Source organism: Triticum urartu, chromosome 2A (genome assembly GCF_056163025.1).
Source record: "Triticum urartu cultivar PI428250 chromosome 2A, HENAU_Tu73, whole genome shotgun sequence".
NCBI lineage: Eukaryota > Viridiplantae > Streptophyta > Magnoliopsida > Poales > Poaceae > Triticum > Triticum urartu.
Window position 1 is genome coordinate 528,360,518 of NC_141874.1, and position 19,462 is coordinate 528,379,979.

Genomic DNA, 19,462 nt, shown 5'->3' on the forward strand with positions numbered 1-19,462 from the left:
TTATTTCGAAAAAGAGCAGCTACAATCTCGTCATGTGCTGTATCTGCACTTCTCTCGTTCAGACTAGCTACCGTCATCAGAAGATAAAAAATGAAGAATAATAAACAAAATCTTCCCGCGCCAACGACCCCCCAAGAAGCCATGAGGGCACGTTTTCCCTTCAATAAGTTCAGGCAGATGATGCGATCCACTCCCATGTTAGTTGAAGAAAAGAAAATGTAGGGTAAAGCAAAGAAAACAGCAGCCGACAGAGTGCAGTGTCTGCTTCCTAGACAAGAATACAAGAACATCTTCCAGCACCTCCATTCTCTATTCTTGTTCTGGGTTGATCTCTGTTCTTAATTGTACTTGAAGTAGAACCAGACAACATAAAAGATTTCGCTTTTCTTTGCTGCATTTCGCGTTTGAACTCGCAATCATCGGTTTTGAGATTACAAGCAACAGGTATCACACACATTTGGGGCGTTGATCGGGTAACATTATTGGCGACCAGGATCAAAAATTCAGCTCGGGGTCTCGGCGCCGTCACAGCGGCAGCACGGAGCTCCGGGCACGGCAGTGCCGCGCGAAGAAGGACCTCGGGAGACCGCCGGACGCGGGCCTCTCGCTGCTCGGATGGCCGGCCGCACCGCTTTGATGCTTCTCTCTGCCACTCTGCTCCTCCCCTTCGGGGGCCGCGTCTGGCAGCCGGTCCAGCGCGGCGACGCCTGCCGCGGTTGAGACCATCGCCGCGTTCATGGACGCCGCGCGCCGCACATTCCGCGGCAGCGGGCCCGGGAGCTGCGGCAATGGCTCTGGCTCTGGCGAACTGGGTTGCTGCTGCTCGTGCTGGTCTTCTTCCACGCGCGGCGCTTCCTGGTCCTCCTCCTCGTCTTCGTCTTCCAGCGTCGAATCGCTCGCGGCAGCCGCTTGCTCGGCTGCGGCGTTGGCGCTGACATCTGGATCAGCTGGTGGGTTGGAGTTGGACTCGATGCCGGCTCCGGCGGCCGTGGTGGTGGGGTCGAGCACGTCGGAGCGGCAGAGCGGGCAGTTGACGTGGGCGCGGAGCCAGGTGTCGATGCAGGGGACGTGGAACGCGTGGCCGCACTTGGGCAGCAGGCGCACGAGCTCGCCGTCGTTGAACTCGCCGAGGCACACGGAGCAGTCGGCGGCGCCGAGGAGCCCAGACCCCGCGCGGTAGGGCGTCACCGCGATCGAGTCGATCGCGGCCTCGTCGAGCCCGACGGTCCGGATGTACCAGACGTGGTGCACCACGCCGCCCCCGCCGCCGCCCTCCGGGTCGTCGTTCCCGACGTTGGTCGCGGCGGCCGGCGGCTGGGCGAGGAGCGCCTGCCTCCGCTGCCGCAGCTGCCGGCGACGGACGGCGATCGAGAGGCCGAGGAGGATGAGCGAGAGGAACGCGAGCGCCGCGGCGGCGCAGAGGACGTAGGTGACGAAGCGGCGGCGGTGGTCGTCGACGGCGCCGTACCCGTAAGTTCCTCCTCCCTGGTGGTCTCTCCAACCACCGCCGCCGTCATGGACGGGGGAAGGGGACGGAGCGAGGTCCGGGGTAAAAGGGAAATGGAAAGACAGAGAAGGCGGAGGAGGAGGCGATGTGATCGGAGGCGGAGAGGAAGGCGAGGGAGAGGGAGAGGGGGAAGGGGTGAAGAAGGGAGGGGCGGGAGGCGGGGGGCAGCCGTACCAAGGATCGCAGTCGCCCGAGAAGAGGATCCGGCGGTAGTGGAGCGGCATGGCGTCAGGTGGGCGGCGAGGCCGGCGGCATCGGCGGTGGACTGGCGGAGGGGGGCGGGGAAAGTGGGGGGAAGGTCGTGGAAGTGCGTGCGCGTGCGTGCGTGCGGGTGGTTTTCCTTTCCTTTGGAGGCGGAGGAGGAGGCCGTGGACCGGGGCGGCCGTGCGTCGACTCGACTGGGGGAGGCCGGGCCGGGCGGGGCGGCCACTACTTGGCAGACGGGATAAGTGGATGGTTGGTTGGTGGCCGAGTTGGACTTGGCGCGTAGAAAAACTCGGCCCGTGCGCAGCTTTTCCGGCCGAGTGCGGTGCGGGGGGCACCGGATGCCGGGCGGACGGATGCTTGCCTCTCCCGCCAATATTCTGAGGCCAACTCCACCACGCGATTCTAAACGGACGTCCGTTTTGTTCTGTTTTTGTCTTTTGGATATGAATTTAAGGTCGTGTCCGGGCCTGTTCTGGGATGCGGTGGCCGTGCGCCCACCGCGCGGACGCATCCCGACCGCATCTTGTCCGCGTATTATTTCTTTGCAAGTCCTTAACTTTATTTCATCATTCATTTTTGATACATGAAAAATGCATCATCACATTTTGACTAGTAAAATAAGACCAAAGAAAACAAGAACCACAAGAATACATTTTAGAAGATACCCAATTTTCATAACTGCTCCCTTGAGTTGGTTTAGGCCTTGTACAATGGGAGATGCTTAAAGAGGTGGTTAGAAAAATAAACCGAGATTTTCTGAAGCACCGGTGTCTATTTCTACAGGAGAGACGCTTAGTTAAGCGTCTATCCTGTACAAATAAGCACCGGTGCTTAAAAAAGTCTGGTTTATTTCTCTAAGCATCTCCCGTAAGCATCTCCCATTGTACAAGGCCTTAGGGCCTTCTCGATGCACTCGTTGTTGATCTGTGGAGGAGGGTCGATCTGGCATCCTCCTTTCTTCTTCAAGCCAGAAGGCTCGATCTGGCATCCTCCTTTCTTCTTCAAGCCAGAAGTCGATATTGCTTCCTCCTCACACCTAGTCTCGTGTCTAGCCTCTAATCTAACATCAAGTGCACTTGTCTCATTTACAGCCTCTATGCTAGCTAAAAGTGCACGAATATGTACTAAATTTCGCTCTATCCAATATATCGATGTACTCTTCTTCCCAATATCAAAACTTGCATCCGTTCTACACAACAAAATTTGAAATTAGCACAACTAGTTAAATCTAGAGCACAAACCGAAGCTAAAAAAGCGCACACCCCATCGTTTAAGCACTTGATGAACACCCATTCGGGATGTTCCGGCGTTGTAGACACGCGGCGCACGACCATCCTTGGGCAGTGGTCGCACTTAATGAGTGTCAACGGTGCGCCGGCGAGCTTTTGGGCAAGCACCGAGCCCGGCCGACCGCCATTCATGTATCTGCCGACGGACCGCCGACGGTGCAGATCCGAGCGGCTAGAGGAGGAGCCACTGTCTGCATGTGACCTTGCGGCCCTGCCAGGGCCTTCCGGCGAGTTGCCCGGCCAGTCCATGGCGCGGCCCGGCCTCCCACAGCGGCCGAGCTCAAGACCGACCGGATCCGCCCCAAAACCGGCCGACGGGTGCGCAAACCAGGTGGCCGTGTTGGGTAGCTCGGCGGCACCGAGGGGAAGGGGTTGGGCGAGCTCGCGTCCGAACTGCACGGCTGCAATGGCAGCGGCGGCGGCGGCAGCAGCGACAGAAGAGTGGGGAAGAGTGGAGGGGGTGCGGCCGGAGGGAGGAAGGGGGGCGGATAGAAAAAGGCCTGTCTTGTGTCACTGACGGGCGGACCAGGGGAGGACACGCGCAGACGACCCGCGTGTCCGCGTGGTGTCCGTTTCACCCCAAAAGCGGCGCAAACTTGGGCCACGGATGAGTCGAAAGCGGACACAAAGCGGACGAAAGTCCGTTTGCTCCCGCGCGCTGGGCCGCCTTTTTTGTTCCTTTTACCTTAAACAGATGGTACCGGATAGAATAGAGTCGCGCGCGGTGGAGTTGGCCTGACTTCTTTTCTTCCAACCTGACGAGGCGATGACTTGAGGAGTGACGTGGCCAGCAGCCCGGGTATGAGCTGATGTGATGTGATGGTGCATCGAATTTCTGGTGGTACTACTTGTCAGTCGACATGTTGAATTGTTGGGTTACTGAACGAGCGATCTGAACTTCTTTTCTTTCCCTGACAAAGGAAAGGAGAGCTCCATTTTGCTACCCGAGCCGCTTCGTCAGCCAACCGACGCGCGCACGCAGTGGAGATACGTTACGCGGGGGGTGTGATTGTGTGGAGATGCCCGCTGGCTGGCACTAAAAACTCGTGCAGACTTCATAAAAAAAGAACTCGTGCACTTGCGTACCGACGGCCGCTCAGGTTCGTGCACGAGGCGGCTTGGTGACCCGTTAGGAGCGCCAATTAGTAGACCGCAGTTCAGTCCTGGCCTCTACCGTGTCTTTTTTTAGGGTAAACCAAGTTTTATTGATCAAAAACCATAGACGATGAAATACATCTCGGATCGTGGGGTTGGTCCAGCCACACATAACGATCCTGACCTAAAAAATGTGAAAACTTGACTAGACTATGAGCTTCTCTATTAGACTCTCGACCTTCAAACGAAAAAACACAATTAAACATAGTAGCTCTATGATGAATCTCACATATGATAGTACCATATTTCGCTTGATAACCATTGTGGATGTATCCAACGACTTGTTTGGAGTCCGAAGCCACCACAAAATTATGTAACAGAAGGTCTTCCGCCAACGACAATGCTTCTCTGCCCGCAATTGCCTCAAGTGTCGCTGGGTCGTGTATATCGTGGATAACCAGGGCCGAGCTCCCCCAAATATTATCTTGATCATCTCAACAGACTGCGGGTGCAATCTCGCCTCTAGATGGCATCGATACACCAGCATCCACATATGAATTTTAGCAAAGCCCGCCGGTGGTGCCTTCCGCCACCGGTCACCCCTTGGTGCAGCTCTTGGGCCTGTGTTGTAACGCCCAGAGACCGATGCGTCAGGTGTCTTTCAGTTATTCGCCGTCATTGTCATGTCATTTGCTTGCGTGTTGCATTTTGCCAAGTCATCATGTGCATTGCATACTCATGTTTTCAAAACATGCATCGGTCCGGGTCTCCCCGTTCCTTCTGTTGTCCGTTCTGAATCCAGACACACTTGCACGCGCCCGCGGCACCTCTGAAATATTATTTTATAAATGGGATAAAAATGTTCTCGGAATGGGTTGAAAGTAGGCATGCGGTCTTATTTTAGTGTAGGTAGACCGCCTGCCAAATTTCGTCGCATTCGGAGTCCGTTTGATAGCCCAACCGTTAACCATATAGCGGCATTACAACCGGTCAAACGTCAGACATTTTCGGTATCCGAAAACCGTTGCCGGGCCTCTCTCTTCTCTCCTGCAACCCCTGGCCTCTCTAGCACAGCCCAAGACCAGCCCAATAACCTACCCCTCCAGCCGGTGCAGTTGGATCGCGATCGGAGGGCTCTGGAATCCCCCAAAACTATCAAACCCTAGCTCCTACCCTATTTAAACACCTCCCCTTGCCAGACTTGGAAGCCTAGCCCTCCACCTACCTCTAGCCGCTGCCACCTTCCTCGTTTTCCGCGCCCAACCTCTTCCCCGCCGCCACTTGTCGTCGCCAGATCCACCAGCGCCGCCGCAGCTGCCAACCACATCCATTCTGACTGTGTCACGTGGCCTCTCCACGTCACCCCGCGCCTCCCCGCCGCCAGGCAGCCCCACCCCCACCGCGCGGGCCCGACCGAACCGCCTCGCTCCTCCCGCACCCTCCCGCTCGATCCCGATGGATCGGGAGTGCCTGCCAGCAACCGCCGTCACCTCGCGGACCTCGCCGGCCTTCACCTCACCGCCGGCGACCTCGTCCACCATCCTCCACCCCGTGCCGCCCTACCGGAGCCCCCTCCGGCTCGGATCTGACTCGAGCCGCGCCACCGGGCCCTGGTCGTAGTCGCCAGAGCATCTCCCGACCCCACCGGCCTTCTAGCTTGCCGGAGCGCCGCCCGTGCCCCGGTCCGGCCGCCCACAGCCGGATCTGGCCGTTTGCAACCCATCCCCGACCTCGCCGGCTCACCCCGCTGCCGCACCATGGCCTTTGCCCGTGCTGGCCTCGTTCTCGTCGCCGACATGTGGGCCCGAGCCTCTTGCGCCGCCCCGTCCCTAAAAGGCGACGACCCCCGATCCAAACAGCCACCTGCACCGGGCCATCCCACGTCAGCGCCATACAGGTACCCTGTCGTCCCTGCACGACGGCATCCCTCCAACCAAACATGCCTCCCCATTCGCTGCACGACGCCGTCCCGCTTCCCGCCGTCTGATACGTCTCCAGCATATCTACTTTTCCAAGCACTTTTGCCCTTGTTTTGGACTCTAACTTGCATGATTTGAATGGAACTAACCCGGACAGGCGCTGTTTTCAACAGAATTGCCATGTTGTTATTTTTGTGCAGAAATAAAAGTTCTCGAAATGACCTGAAAATCAATGGAGAATATTTTTGGAATATATAAAAAATACTGGCGAAAGAATCAAGGCCAGGGGGCCCACATCCCTGTCCACGAGGGTGGGGGCGCGCCCCCTGCCTCGTGGGCCCCTTGGTGCTCCACCGACCTCAACTCCAACTCTATATATTCATGTTCGGGGAGAAAAAAAATCAGAGAGAAGGATTCATCGCGTTTTACGATACGGAGCCACCGCCAAGCCCTAATCTCTCTCGGGAGGGCTGATCTGGAGTCCATTCGGGGCTCCGGAGAGGGGAATCCGTCGCCATCGTCATCATCAACCTTCCTCCATCACCAATTTCATGATACTCACTGCTATGCGTGAGTAATTCCATCATAAGCTTGCTGGACGGTGATGGGTTGGATGAGATTTATCATGTAATCGAGTTAGTTTTGTTAGAGTTTGATCCCTAGTATCCATTATGTTCTGAGATTGATGTTGCTATGACTTTGCTATGCTTAATGCTTGTCACTAGGGCCCGAGAGCCATGATTTCAGATTTGGACCTATTATGTTTTCATGAATATATGTGAGTTCTTGATCCTATCTTGCAAGTCTATAGTCATCTATTATGTGTTATGATCCGTTAACCCTGAAGTGACAATAATCAGGATACTTACCGGTGATGACCGTAGTTTGAGGAGTTCATGTATTCACTACGTGTTAATGCTTTGGTCCGGTACTCTATTAAAAGGAGGCCTTAATATCCCTTAGTTTCCAATAGGACCCCGCTGCCACGGGAGGGTAGGACAAAAGATGGCATGCAAGTTCTTTTCCATAAGCATGTATGACTATATTCGGAATACATTACATTGATGAACTGGAGCTAGTTCTGTGTCACCCTATGTTATAACTGTTGCACGAGGAATCGCATCCGACATAATTATCCATCACTGATCCATTGCCTACGAGCTTTTCACATATTGATCTTTGCTTAGTTACTTTTCCGTTGCCACTGTTATGCTTGCTATAAAACTGCTACGGTTACTTTTGCTACCATTACCACTACTATCATATTACTTTGCTACTAAATACTTGGCTTCTGATATTAAGTCCTTCAGGTGCGGTTGAATTGACAACTCAACTATTAATACTTGAGAATATTCTTTGGGTCCCCTTGTGTCGAATCAATAAATTTGGGTTGAATACTCTACCCGCGAAAACTATTACGATCCCCTATACTTGTGGGTTATCACCGTCCAGTTGGCCCACGAGCACTAGGTGAGCACCCAACATCTATTCCCCGCCCTGCGCGCATGTTTACTATATAACGCTCACTGTTTTTCTGTTAAAATTCGGTTGAGTCCTAGATTTCATGTATCATATAGGCATCTTGTGAGACTCATAACTTTGTGCATGCTTATCCTATGGTGATGGTCTTGATATGCAAATGTTATGCTCTTCGTGCTCTTCTTGTCGGTGGCTGTTGCGTTCATGTTATTGTTCATATTGATGCCTTAATCATCGTTGCAAAAGTGCTAAATGTTATAATCTACTGGAAGTTGTCATAACTTGCTGATTTGTCTTTTTCATAGCATTTTATGTGTTTATCTTTTGAGCATCATGTCAACATCTTTTAGGATCATATTCATGCCATCTTTACAGTGGTGCAATCCATGCATTTTTATGTGCCTTGTGGTGACTATCACAAGCATGCAAAGTAGGGTTCTTGCTGTTGCTGATTTTTGTGACTTGATGATTTCTGCTAAGTCCGAATCTGCTACATTATGTTGCCATGTTAACTTGATTCTACAAGTGAATCCATGCATAATCTGGAGATGCTCAGTAAGGATGTTTTGTAGATCTTGTTATGCTCTATCCATACATTCCCTTGTTTTCATTTATGTGCTACTGTAGATTGATGTTATCATGCTCTCAAACTGCTAAATAATATTGTTGTCAGTCTGTTAACAGTAAGTTCATTCTTGCCATGTGAATAGCTAGTGATCCATGCATCCTATGACCATGTTCTTGCCATGGGTAGTTGCACAAATATGCCTTCTTGCTGTTGGTTACATTCACATGCCATGAAATGCCTTCATATGAGTTGCATAATCTTGCAAACATGTCTACTTATCGCTGTTCCTACCATGTTCAGTTTATTTCACTAAGTCTGTGAACTATTATCATTTGCAATCTTGCCATGATGTTTTGAACATGTTCTATTGTTTTCTAGCAGTAGCCCAGTGTTCATGTTTTGTAGTGCTTGACATGTACATCTTTGCCATGACCTTTGATGCTATGATATGTTCTTGTAGCATATACTTTTGTTGTCTCAAAGTATGCATCATGAATCTGTTTTCTGCCATACTCTGTTTTTCACTAAGTCTGAGAATCTGTTATGACTTGCTTACTTGTCTTGATGATTTCCATTGATCTGGAGGTTATATGGAGATGCTTAGTAATAATGTTTTGTCATGTTTAACCTTTAATTTAATGCCATGCTTTTTTTGCCATGATCTTGCAATGTAGCATGTTTGTTTCATGCCTTCAACATGTCAACATGTTATTTCTGCTCACATGTATGCCCTGTTTTTCACTAAGTCATAATCTGTGTTATAAAGTTGCCTTTTGCTTTGATCTTGTTGGATTAATCTTGATGCCTATGAACCTGAACCTTGATGTTATTTGAATCATGTAATCTGTACTTTAAGTGCATGTCATGTTTGTGCATATCTTGTTCTTGTAGCATGTTGTTATGGTGCTTTTGAGATGCCTAGTTGCTGTTTTGGACAACTTGTCCTTTTAACTTGTTTCGTGTGTATGTGTTGAACCGTTGCTCCGTTTTGAGCGTGATCTATATGAAACTTCCTTGGTTTTGCATGTAGATTCATCTTTTCATGTTGCATCCTTGATTTGGGTATGTGTGCTTGATGTTTGAATGCATTTTGCATCAATTTTGCTCATATCTTCTAGGACGTAGCTCCGAATTAAACGAACTTTATATGTAACTTGACTAGAAAGACGCGTAGATCATCTTGGTGCACTTTAACTTGATGTTTAACAACTTTAACATGGTGTTTTGTTCAGATCTGGACCAATTTCGAAATTTGCATATGGGGAGTTTCCGAAATTGTTATATGTTGTTTCTGGCCTCATTTAAACTTGCTTTGATGTGTTGTTCTTGTATGCATCATCTCTTGCCATGAGTAGCATCATGTAGACTTGTCATGCATCATACTTGGTTGAGCATCACACTACTGCAGGATGCTGCTAAGGTGACACTATGATCAGAGAGCCTTCGACGAAACTGTGTGCGATGCAATAATCGCAAACAGTGGTGTAAAAAACCGTCAAAAAGGTGCAAAACGCTTGCAATGATGGATGCATTAAACACGGTTCAGATTTTAGTTACGTGTGCGATTCAGGGCATACGGTTCAGTTCAATTAACCATTTTCGATGAGGAGGAACAAAAGAAACGGGCAGCCAGATGAAGGTGTGTGCGATGTACAACATACAGTTCACTAGGATGAATTGTTTGTGATTAGGCAACGCAAAAGAAATGGCCGGCCGGATCAAGGTGTGTGCGATGTACAGCACACAGTTCACTCGGATGAACTATTTGTGATTAGGCAACACAAAAGAAACGGTCAACCATATCAAGGTGTGTGCGATGTACGACATGCGGTTCACCCGGATGAACTGTTTGTGTTGAGACAAGAGAGCAGAAATGGTTCAATATAAAAAATACCATAAATATTGCAAGGTTCAAATTCAAAGATTACAACACCCAAATTCAAACATTGCAAGTTGCGTCATTTCTGAAAAGGGATCAGCCGCTGACAAGTCATGTATGGGTTTGACACAATAACTTCCAATTGCTTTGCCATATGCTCTACCAAAACGAAGCTTGGCATTTTTGGAGGCACTTCCATTCCACAGTACCAGTCGGCTCTGATAATCATACCATTTATCTTTCGTAATTAAATGCGTGCTCAACCTCAGTACCCTCAGCACCTTTGCTCTGGCAAGAAAGAACCTGGCGAGTGTAATCTCCGGTCGGGTCCAACAGTAGGAGTTCAAAGTAATATTTGAGAGATGCAGATCTAGGCATTCGAGATTGTCGTAAACATCATCCACCTCTGGGCCTAATATGCACTGCAAAAGAAGAGAACTTGTTAGTGCCTACATGCAGTTTTGAACACTTGACAGATGAACATACTATTGGAAATATGCCCTAGAGGCAATAATAAAATGGTTATTATTATATTTACTTGTTCATGATAGTTGTCTATTGTCCATGTTATAATTGTATTAAACAGAAACCGTAATACATGTGTGAATACAAAGACCACAACATGTCCCTAGTAAGCCTCTAGTTGACTAGCTCGTTGATCAATAGATGGTTATGGTTTCCTAACCATGGACATTGGATGTCATTGATAACTGGATCACATCATTAGGAGAATGATGTGATGGACAAGACCCAATCTTAAGCGTAGCACAAGATCGTGAAGTTCGTTTGCTAAAGCTTTTCTAATGTCAAGTATCATTTACTTAGACCATGAGATTGTGTAACTCCCGGATACCGTAGGAATGCTTTGGGTGTACCAAACGTCACAACGTAACTGGGTGGCTATAAAGGTGCATTACAGGTATCTCCGAAAGTGTCTATTGGGTTGGCATGAATCGAGACTGGGATTTGTCACTCCGTATGACGGAGAGGTATCTCTGGGCCCACTCGGTAATGCATCATCATAATTAGCTCAATGTGACTAAGGAGTTGGTCAAGGGATCGTGTGTTACGGAACGAGTAAAGAGACTTGTCGGTAACGAGATTGAATGAGGTATGGGGATACCGGCGATCGAATCTCGGGCAAGTAACATACTGATAGACAAAGGGAATTGTATACGGGATTGATTGAATCCCGGACATTGTGGTTCATCCGATGAGATCATCGTGGAACATGTGGGAGCCAATATGGGTATCCAGATCCCGCTATTGGTTATTGGCCGGAGAGATGTCCCGGTCATGTCTGCATGGTTCCCGAACCCGTAGGGTCTACACACTTAAGGTTCGGTGACGCTAGAGTTGTTATGGGAAATATTATGTGGTTACCGAAGGTTGTTTGGAGTCCCGGATGAGATCCCGGACGTGATGAGGAGTTCCAGAATGGTCCGGAGGTGAAGATTGATATATTGGACGAAGGGTATTGGAGTCCGGAATTGTTCCGGGGGTACCGGGTGACGATCAGCATGTCCGAAAGGGGTTTCTAAGGCCCCGACAAGCGTTTGAGGGCCTTATGGGCCAAGGGGAGGGGGCACATCAGCCCACTAAGGGGCTGAGCGCCCCTCCCACCCCATCTCACGTAACTTGCAGAGGTGGGGGCGCCTCCCCTAGGGCAGCCACCCCTCTCGGCTTGGGGGGCAAGTTTCCTAGGGGTGGGGGCGCCCAAACCCATCTAGGGTTTCCCCTGTGGCCGCCTCCCCTCCCCTAGGGAACCCTAGGACGCCTCCTCCACCCCCCTTTCCCCTATATATAGTGAGGGAGAGAGAGGGCAGCCGCACTGTCGTGGGTTTGTCACGGCAGATGTCCTTGTGGAAGGACTTAGTCGTGGAGCCATCGCTACGGGTTAGCTTAAAGGGGTTAAACCGGACAAAGGGACACGGGAGTTTATACTAGTTCGCCCCCTTCGATGAAGGTAGAAGCCTACGTCTAGTTGTGATTGGTATTGCTAGGGGTTCGAAGGCCAGGGAGCGAATCCGCTTTGTCCGGCTCTCGAGTTGTTGTTCTCTGTCCCTGAACCGCCGTTGGGTCACCCCTTTATATACTCAGGAGGACCCCGGCTGGTCTATAGAGTCCCGAGGCTGGCTCATACAAGTGTCCGCCTCGGTCTCCTCTTTTCTATCTTACAATGCAAGTTTATACAATCATGGCGGTTTACTACCATGGGCCCTAAATCGCCTGCGGGCTCTGGGCCTCTAAGCCTCATCCGTAAAGCGCCATCTTCTGGGTTTCCTTGGGCTTCAGTATAGGTGGAGGTGAACCGGCCCCTCCTGCGGTTTACCCTTAGTGGTTATATCCTCAACATTAGGCCCTAGATTGATTTGAACCTGTTCATGTCAATCTTCAATCCTTAGAAAAACTACCTGAATTTCTGACAATTCTCGTAAACCGCCATATTGTCTTCTCCCTGTGAACTTTGGTGAATCGCCATGACGTCATCTTCTGTTACTGTAGTAAATCATTGTGACGTCATCCCTGTATAAAAGGATTTATAAAGATTCCCTTCTCTTTAATTAATTCCCGAAGATCGAGGCGACAACTGCATCCTCTTTTGCTGCTTCCGACTCCTCGATTTTTGCGCCTGCTGTTTTATCCCACTTCCCTTATAAATAAGACCGGGGTGTCTTCCATTTCCCCCCTTTCCAATTCGCATCGTCTTCCTCCTCGTGACCCAAGGACCTCCAGCATCGCCGCCGCCGTCGTCGTCGATCTTCCAGTCTGCACCAACTAGGCCGCTGCATCACCCTGTTCGTACCAGATATCTTGAGATACTCCGCCGCTGCGTGTCCCTGGTAAATACTCCTTTCCTTTACTTGTTAAATCTACATTAGGGTTTCAAAATTTCTTTGGTGTTCGTCAGTGTTCATCAGTACTTTTTCCGCTTTTCCTTTAGCATCTTACTAAATCTAGCTAGGCCTGATAGTTTCCCCTTGCGGCTGGATCTGTAGCTTTAATCTGCCGTACTACAGCATCTTATTGTTCCTGTATAAATCCTTATCTGAACCTTCTTTGTTCTATTTAACACCATTGTAGGGCTCAGAAAAATTTGTTTTTTGAACAACGGTAGATCCAAAATTATATCACCATCTTGTGAAACTTGTTTCCGCAACACTTAGCAAATTTTCAGATTGGGTTCTGCCTCCCAAGGGTGGTTTAACCTTTAATAATTGATAATCCATCATATGTCATTAGACCTCTCTTAAACCGCCATCTAGACTTGAATAGCAATGCCTGGTTCACTTCATACGTATACCTTGAATTGCCGGTTTAACATTGACAAACACATATGAACCGCCAATCGTAAACCGTCCATTTTCCTTTTACAGACTTTGTAAGATGATGAAGCAATTTGCTGCTTGCAACTGGGTTCCATCTCGGATCACAGAAACGCAAATCAATGGATATGTCACCACAGGCGCTTTAGCTTCAAAAAATGTCCTCCATTGGCGAGTTCCTGGCCCTGAGTGCCCTCCTGAGCCTCAAGATGGAGAAGTGATTGTGTTCATGCAACATTTAGCTCGAGGTTTCAGTCCTCCCGGATCAAAAAAATTCTGGGATGTTCTTGCCAGCTTCCAACTTCATCCTCAAGATATTGGACCAAATTCTGTGTCCAACATATGCGATTTCCAAGTATTCTGCGAGGTTTACCTGCAAGAAGAACCAACTGTCGATCTCTTTCACTTAAACCGCCGGACTGAATTTTCTGATGGACCCAATACTGAACTTGGTGGTGTGTCGATCCAAAAGAGGAAAGAGGTTGACTTTCCTCACGCCAAACTTCACAGCCATCCAAAAGACTGGAACCAAACTTGGTTCTACTGTCAGAATACTGCCCCTGCTGAAGAGAATCCTTTACCGGGCTACCGTCCGCACCGGCTCAACAATAATCACCCTTTACCTTAGAGATTGTCTGCCAAAGACCGACAAGCCTATGCACCTCAACTCGCCAAACTCCGGGCTTTCCTTGCCAACGGTTTAACTGGTGTTGATCTCGTCCGCTTTCGGATTTCATGGTGCATTCTGCCTTTAAGCCGCCGCCCCGGATTGATGTTTGAATATACCGGCAACACCAATGATCCACAATGGTTTAATGAAATAGAACTGACTGATGATGAAGTCACTGAAGGTGTAAAGAAAATACTTGGCAAACCGCTCACCGTATGTACTCAAATTGGTCTGCGCCCTGTTTATGCCTCCAACAAACCGCCAGCGGTAAAGATTTTAACCTTGTACTTTTCCTGATCCTTCTCCGCTTTAACACTGCTATAATAACCCTTTGTGCAATCTCGCAGGCCAGTAGCTCCTTCTGGAAAAGGAAATCTCAAGACAAAGCGGCTAAGGCTCCTCGTGTTAAGACCAAGGTCATCAAGAGAGCTGCCAAAAAGAAAACTGTTGAGTCTTCGGAACCACCAGAGGATGTCGGTGACTCGGCTGAAGAGGTAAAGTTTGACTCCCTTGACTTCTATTCATATATTTTACTAATAATGATTACTCCTAGGATGATGCGGAGGCCAGCCATGCAGATCATGTTGAGGTAATTTGTCTTTCTGACTCAGAACTTGTGCCAGTTCAACGATTTCGCCGTGTAGTTCAGAAAGTGAAATGCTCTCACCATGTTGATCATTTGGATCAAAAAATTTCTTTGAAGACACAGCAAACCAAAGGGCGTCGCACAACCCGACACAGTGGTCAACAAGTCACTTCTTCCGGTTTACCTCATACACCAAACCGGATACGTCGTCCAGAGGTTGCTTGTTCTCCTGAAAAACGTTATATTTTGAAAGGTTTCTTCCGATGCCCTCTCAATCCATCTGATTCAAATTACCAGGTATCTTCTAATTCGTCTGGCGGTTCATCAACCACTCAGCTGCCTCCACTGAAAACCGTCCCTGGGTAAGCATGCAGCCCTCCCTTCTCCTTCATAATTTGGTTAATCATACTAATCCTTGTTTTAATATTAGTGCCAAAGCTCGTCTGAGTAAGAAGGCTAAGACCAGTGCCCCTACCGGCGAAGTTGAACCGGAGGAAACTCCTGAAAATCCTAATAAAAATCTTGAGAATATCATGGATGATTCTGTCCCGCCAGAGCCAGCTAACAACGCCGATCCGCCGGAAGCTGATCCGGCCACACATGAGGGCACCTCAAGTCCACATGCTATACCTGCAAGTCCGGTTGTTGATCCAATGAGCTCAACTGCTAATCCGCCAAGCCCTCCTACCACTCCTAACCCAGCCAAAGATGATGACGTTATTGTTACTGGCACTGCTTATACCGCTCCGGGCAATCCAGTTATCTTGGCAAAACATACCGCCAAGGATGAGTTTACTTCTATGGGCAAGGGGAAGATGGAAGCTGACTTGTCAAAATATGCTAATCTTTCTGCCCAGGATCTTCATTCCGGATTCTTGAACCGGCTTTATACAAGCCGAGATAATGAAGCTGATTTGGTAAATCTGATGAAGGAACGCTATGAGGTAAACATTTTCATCCTTATCTTTGTATTTTCACTGCCTTGTATCTTGTAGCCCCCAAGGGCTGGTTTAGCTTGTAAAGACAAACTGGGACTTTTGACCTTCCATACTGCACATTGTTGACTTTTAAGTTTTTCGAACAAATATACATTAGCCCCCAAGTGCCAGGATTGAAACTTGTATTAATCCTCGGGACTTTGAATAAGCAGTAGAAAAGAAGCAATCCTCATTAGCCCCCAAGTGCCAGGATTGAAACTTGTATTAATCCTCGAGACTTTGAATAAGAAGCAGGAAAGAAGCAATCCGCGTTAGCCCCCAAGTGCCAAGTGTAGAACTAGTTGTATGCTTGGGACTTTTGATAAAATATTGATATGCTCCTCTGATTATGGCAGGCTGATATAAACCATCAACAGACGCAAATTGCTGATCTTCAAGAGAGTATCAAATCCTATCAAGAAGAATCTTCTAAAGCCAAAGATGAGCTTCGAGCCGCTTTAACTTCCATGGAACGACTTAAGGAAGAATTCAAGACTGAACGTGCCAATTGGGACACTGAGAAGGATACATTGCTGAAATGGGCTGAAGACGTCGAGTCCGCTCTTAAACCGGTGGCAGAAGAGCTTTCTGGGTTGAAGCGTCAAGTGAACGCCATGACCTCCGCAGTATTTGGTAAGTACTCCTAGCAAGGCATCTGAAATATCCATCTTGTAAGGTGCCGGTTGAAATATGAAATTCTTAAACCGTTGCAGGTAGCCGCATTACTCATCTGGGCTCAGATGTACGGATGAAGCTGAAAGCAGCATATACTCTGCTTGAACAACTATACGCCGGTGCTCAATGGGTTATCTGCGCAGCATCCTACGACAATCTGGCTCCAACACTGATCAAGGACGCTCTGGCAAGGCTATCCATGGCACCAGCACATATAGAAGAGGTAAAGCGATCTGCTGCCAGGGCTGGCGCTTTGTTGGCACTCACCCGAGCCAAAGCATGGATAGCCGACTTGGATCCGGCTGACCTTGCCAAAGGCTTTCCAAGCACACAAGAAAACGGGGCAGATTTTGATGATGAAGCCCTTAAAAAGGTGACAAGGGAAATGCATCCTCTAGCGAGTCAGCTGGCAGAAGATGCTAACTTGACTGTTCACCGGTCTTATTATGATGCCAACAACAAACGGGTTAATGCTGTCATGCCGGAAGCGCAAAATCTTATTTCGCCAATCCGTAAGCACACTTATGCCCCTGACATTGATCTGTCGGAACTTATCAGTGAAGAAGCTATCTTTCAGGCCTTAACCCGGATTGACTGGACTACCACAAACTTCCAGCCGCTAGGTGGGGAGGAGGAGGCTGATCCGACGCCAAATGACCCATCAACTTCACGTCAACATGGTAATGAGGCTTGATTCGGCAATCAGAGTGATGCTCCATAAACTTTGTTCTGTTGGAAACACCATACTTTGGGCCTTCAAGCGCCTTGTAATAGGCTAGTGAAAATACTTTAATCCGTTGCCATCATGCACTGGGATACACTTTGCGTTGATCCCTCATGATAATTTCAGTACTGGCTTATGTATTTTCACAATATTATGCAATCCCTGTGTCTGCATAAGAAAAATCTGTCTGGGCGGTTTACCATCGGACGGGTCAAAATACCCAACACAACTTGGTAAGAAACTATGGTTGCAGCAATAATAAATCATACCTGTAATATGAAACATTGTTGTTGGTTTACCAATGGTGATTTTAAGAAGGGTGAAAACCCAACTTCCACCATACCATGCTGGTATATATGATATAGAACCGGGTTGTGATGAACACCAGACGATTGCTGGAGACAAGGTGTCAAAGCCAGACCGGTTTGAAGGATGCCGGCTTACCTTTAATTGTATGCTTTAACAGAAGATCCGTAAGCCATACCGGGTTAAGAAACACCGGTTTAACATAAACCTTACGAAAAAACAAAAACTTGGCAAGAAGCAAACAAAAAACCATGGTCAAGGCTTTTCAAGGGCCGCCAGGCCCAAATCGAGGCTTTTTATGGGCTGCCAGGCCACTGAGTTAAACCATTTTGACAAAGCCTTTTAAGATGGCCCTCCAACTAACCAATCATCGTTTTAACTTTGACAAGTTCAGGGTCTCAATGAGAGTAACTATCAAACGTTCGACGGGTCGTGCCAGGATTACCTGGATAGGAGTGGCTTACTTGATGAAGGCAGGTTAACCTGGGGTTTTAGGTGAATACACCAGGCTTCCAAGCCGTGGGTCGATACCCGACTACAAGGGTCCTTTCAAACTCTTTGGTATTTGACACAAAGAGCCCCCAAGTAACTTTGTGAGCTGTGCTCAATGGGTGCCTATGTTTGAGTCGTGCTTTGAGCAATCAAACTCTCTTTGGCCCCTTGGGTATGAAGCTCCCAAGCTAGGTGGTGGCATGGTAGCTGGGCTAACGGGTAATACTTCGCTTTATTAGCTGAAGCCCCCAAGTTAACAGATATTTGAAGAAAAAACGGTGGAGAGCCTGCTTAATAGCAAGGATGCCGGTTTATTATATTGATCATAATATATACATTGTTGAAATATGTACATAAGAAAAGCCTGTGGCTTCAAGTGTAATAAGGCCGTAGGAGAGCTATGTTCCATGGCCGCCGGCTCTCCTCCTCAGAGCTACATGAGTCTTCTCGAACGTCAATGAGGTAGTATGATCCGTTCTGCAGATTTTTGCTGACCACAAAGGGCCCTTTCCAAGGTGGGGATAACTTGTGCATACCAGTCTGGTCTTGAATGAGCCGAAGTACCAAATCGCCTTCTTGAAAGGTTCTTGTCTTAACCCGGCAGCTGTGATAACGCCGCAGGTCTTGTTGATAAACCGCCGACCGAGCCAAAGCCACGTCCCATTTCTCATCTAACAGGTCCAGCGCCTCTTGGCGTGCTTGCTCGTTGTCCGCTTCAACATAATTCGCAACCCGGGGCGAGTCGTGACGAATATCACTTGGGAGGACAGCCTCAGCCCCGTAAACCATGAAAAAAGGTGTATATCCCATAGATCGGTTTGGGGTGGTATTTATACTCCATAACACAGATGGTAATTCTTCCACCCAACAACCCGGCGTCCGCTTCAAAGGGACCATAAGCCGAGGCTTGATACCCTTCAGGATCTCTTGATTCGCCCTCTCAGCTTGACCATTAGACTAGGGGTGAGCCACGGACGCTACATCAAGCCGGATGTGCTCTCGTTGGCAAAACTCCTCCATCTCACCTTTAGAAAGGTTCGTACCATTATCTGTGATGATACTGTGTGGAAAGCCAAAACGGAAAATAATCTTTTTGAGAAATTGAACCGCCGTGGCTGCATCACATTTACTGATGGGCTCCGCTTCAACCCATTTGGTGAACTTGTCAACCGCCACCAATAGGTGGGTCTTCTTGTCCTTGGAGCACTTAAAGGGTCCAACCATATCAAGCCCCCAAGTAGCAAACGACCAAGTGATGGGAATCATGCGTAACTCTTGAGCCGGAACATGAGCTCGACGTGAAAATTTATGACAAGCGTCACACCGCTTTACCAAGTCTTTCGCATCAGAATGAGCTGTCAACCAGTAGAACCCATGTCGGAAAGCTTTAGCCACCAAGGATTTTGAACCAACATGGTGACCGCAATCCCCTTCATGGATTTCACGTAGAATCTCTTGTCCTTCTTCAGGAGAAACATAACGTTGGAATACGCCTGAAACACTAGAACGGTGTAACTCGCCATTGTGAACAACCATAGACTTGGACCGCCGGACTATCTGTCTGGCAAAAAGTTCGTCATCTGGTAATTCGCCCCGGTTCATATACGCCAAATATGGAACCGTCCAATCCAGAGTGGCATGTAAAGCGGCTACTAACTGGGCCTCCGGATCAGGAACAGCTAAATCCTCCTCTGTAGGCAACTTTACAGATGGGTTATGCAAGATATCTAGAAAGGTATTGGGTGGTACCGGTTTACGCTGAG

At 48.7% G+C, this 19,462-nt stretch overlaps 2 protein-coding genes across 2 annotated transcripts; one reads left to right on the forward strand and one right to left on the reverse strand.

Annotated features, from left to right (window-relative positions):
- Positions 1-369: 369 nt before the first annotated feature.
- LOC125538457 (uncharacterized) lies at positions 370-1,945 on the reverse strand. Its single transcript, XM_048701736.2, has one exon. It carries the CDS (start codon positions 1,729-1,731, stop codon positions 526-528), a length of 1,206 nt encoding a protein of 401 aa, XP_048557693.1. The 5' UTR covers positions 1,732-1,945; the 3' UTR covers positions 370-525.
- Positions 1,946-14,041: 12,096 nt separating this feature from the next.
- Positions 14,042-16,871, forward strand: LOC147985742 (uncharacterized). Its single transcript, XM_087541721.1, has 6 exons — positions 14,042-14,206; positions 14,287-14,433; positions 14,493-14,887; positions 14,956-15,469; positions 15,859-16,135; positions 16,216-16,871. The coding sequence occupies exons 1-6, from the start codon at positions 14,042-14,044 to the stop codon at positions 16,869-16,871; spliced, it is 2,154 nt and encodes a 717-aa protein (XP_087397847.1).
- Positions 16,872-19,462: the final 2,591 nt, after the last annotated feature.

Excerpts from the sequence above, each read along its gene's own strand:
- LOC125538457 (XM_048701736.2), bottom strand. The coding sequence starts at position 1,731 with ATGCCGCTCCACTACCGCCGGATCCTCTTCTCGGGCGACTGCGATCCT.
- LOC147985742 (XM_087541721.1), top strand. The coding sequence starts at position 14,042 with ATGTTTGAATATACCGGCAACACCAATGATCCACAATGGTTTAATGAA. Across the intron at positions 14,207-14,286 it reads CCTCCAACAAACCGCCAGCG|GCCAGTAGCTCCTTCTGGAA; the intron begins GTAAAGATTTTA and ends GCAATCTCGCAG. Across the intron at positions 16,136-16,215 it reads CATGACCTCCGCAGTATTTG|GTAGCCGCATTACTCATCTG; the intron begins GTAAGTACTCCT and ends AAACCGTTGCAG.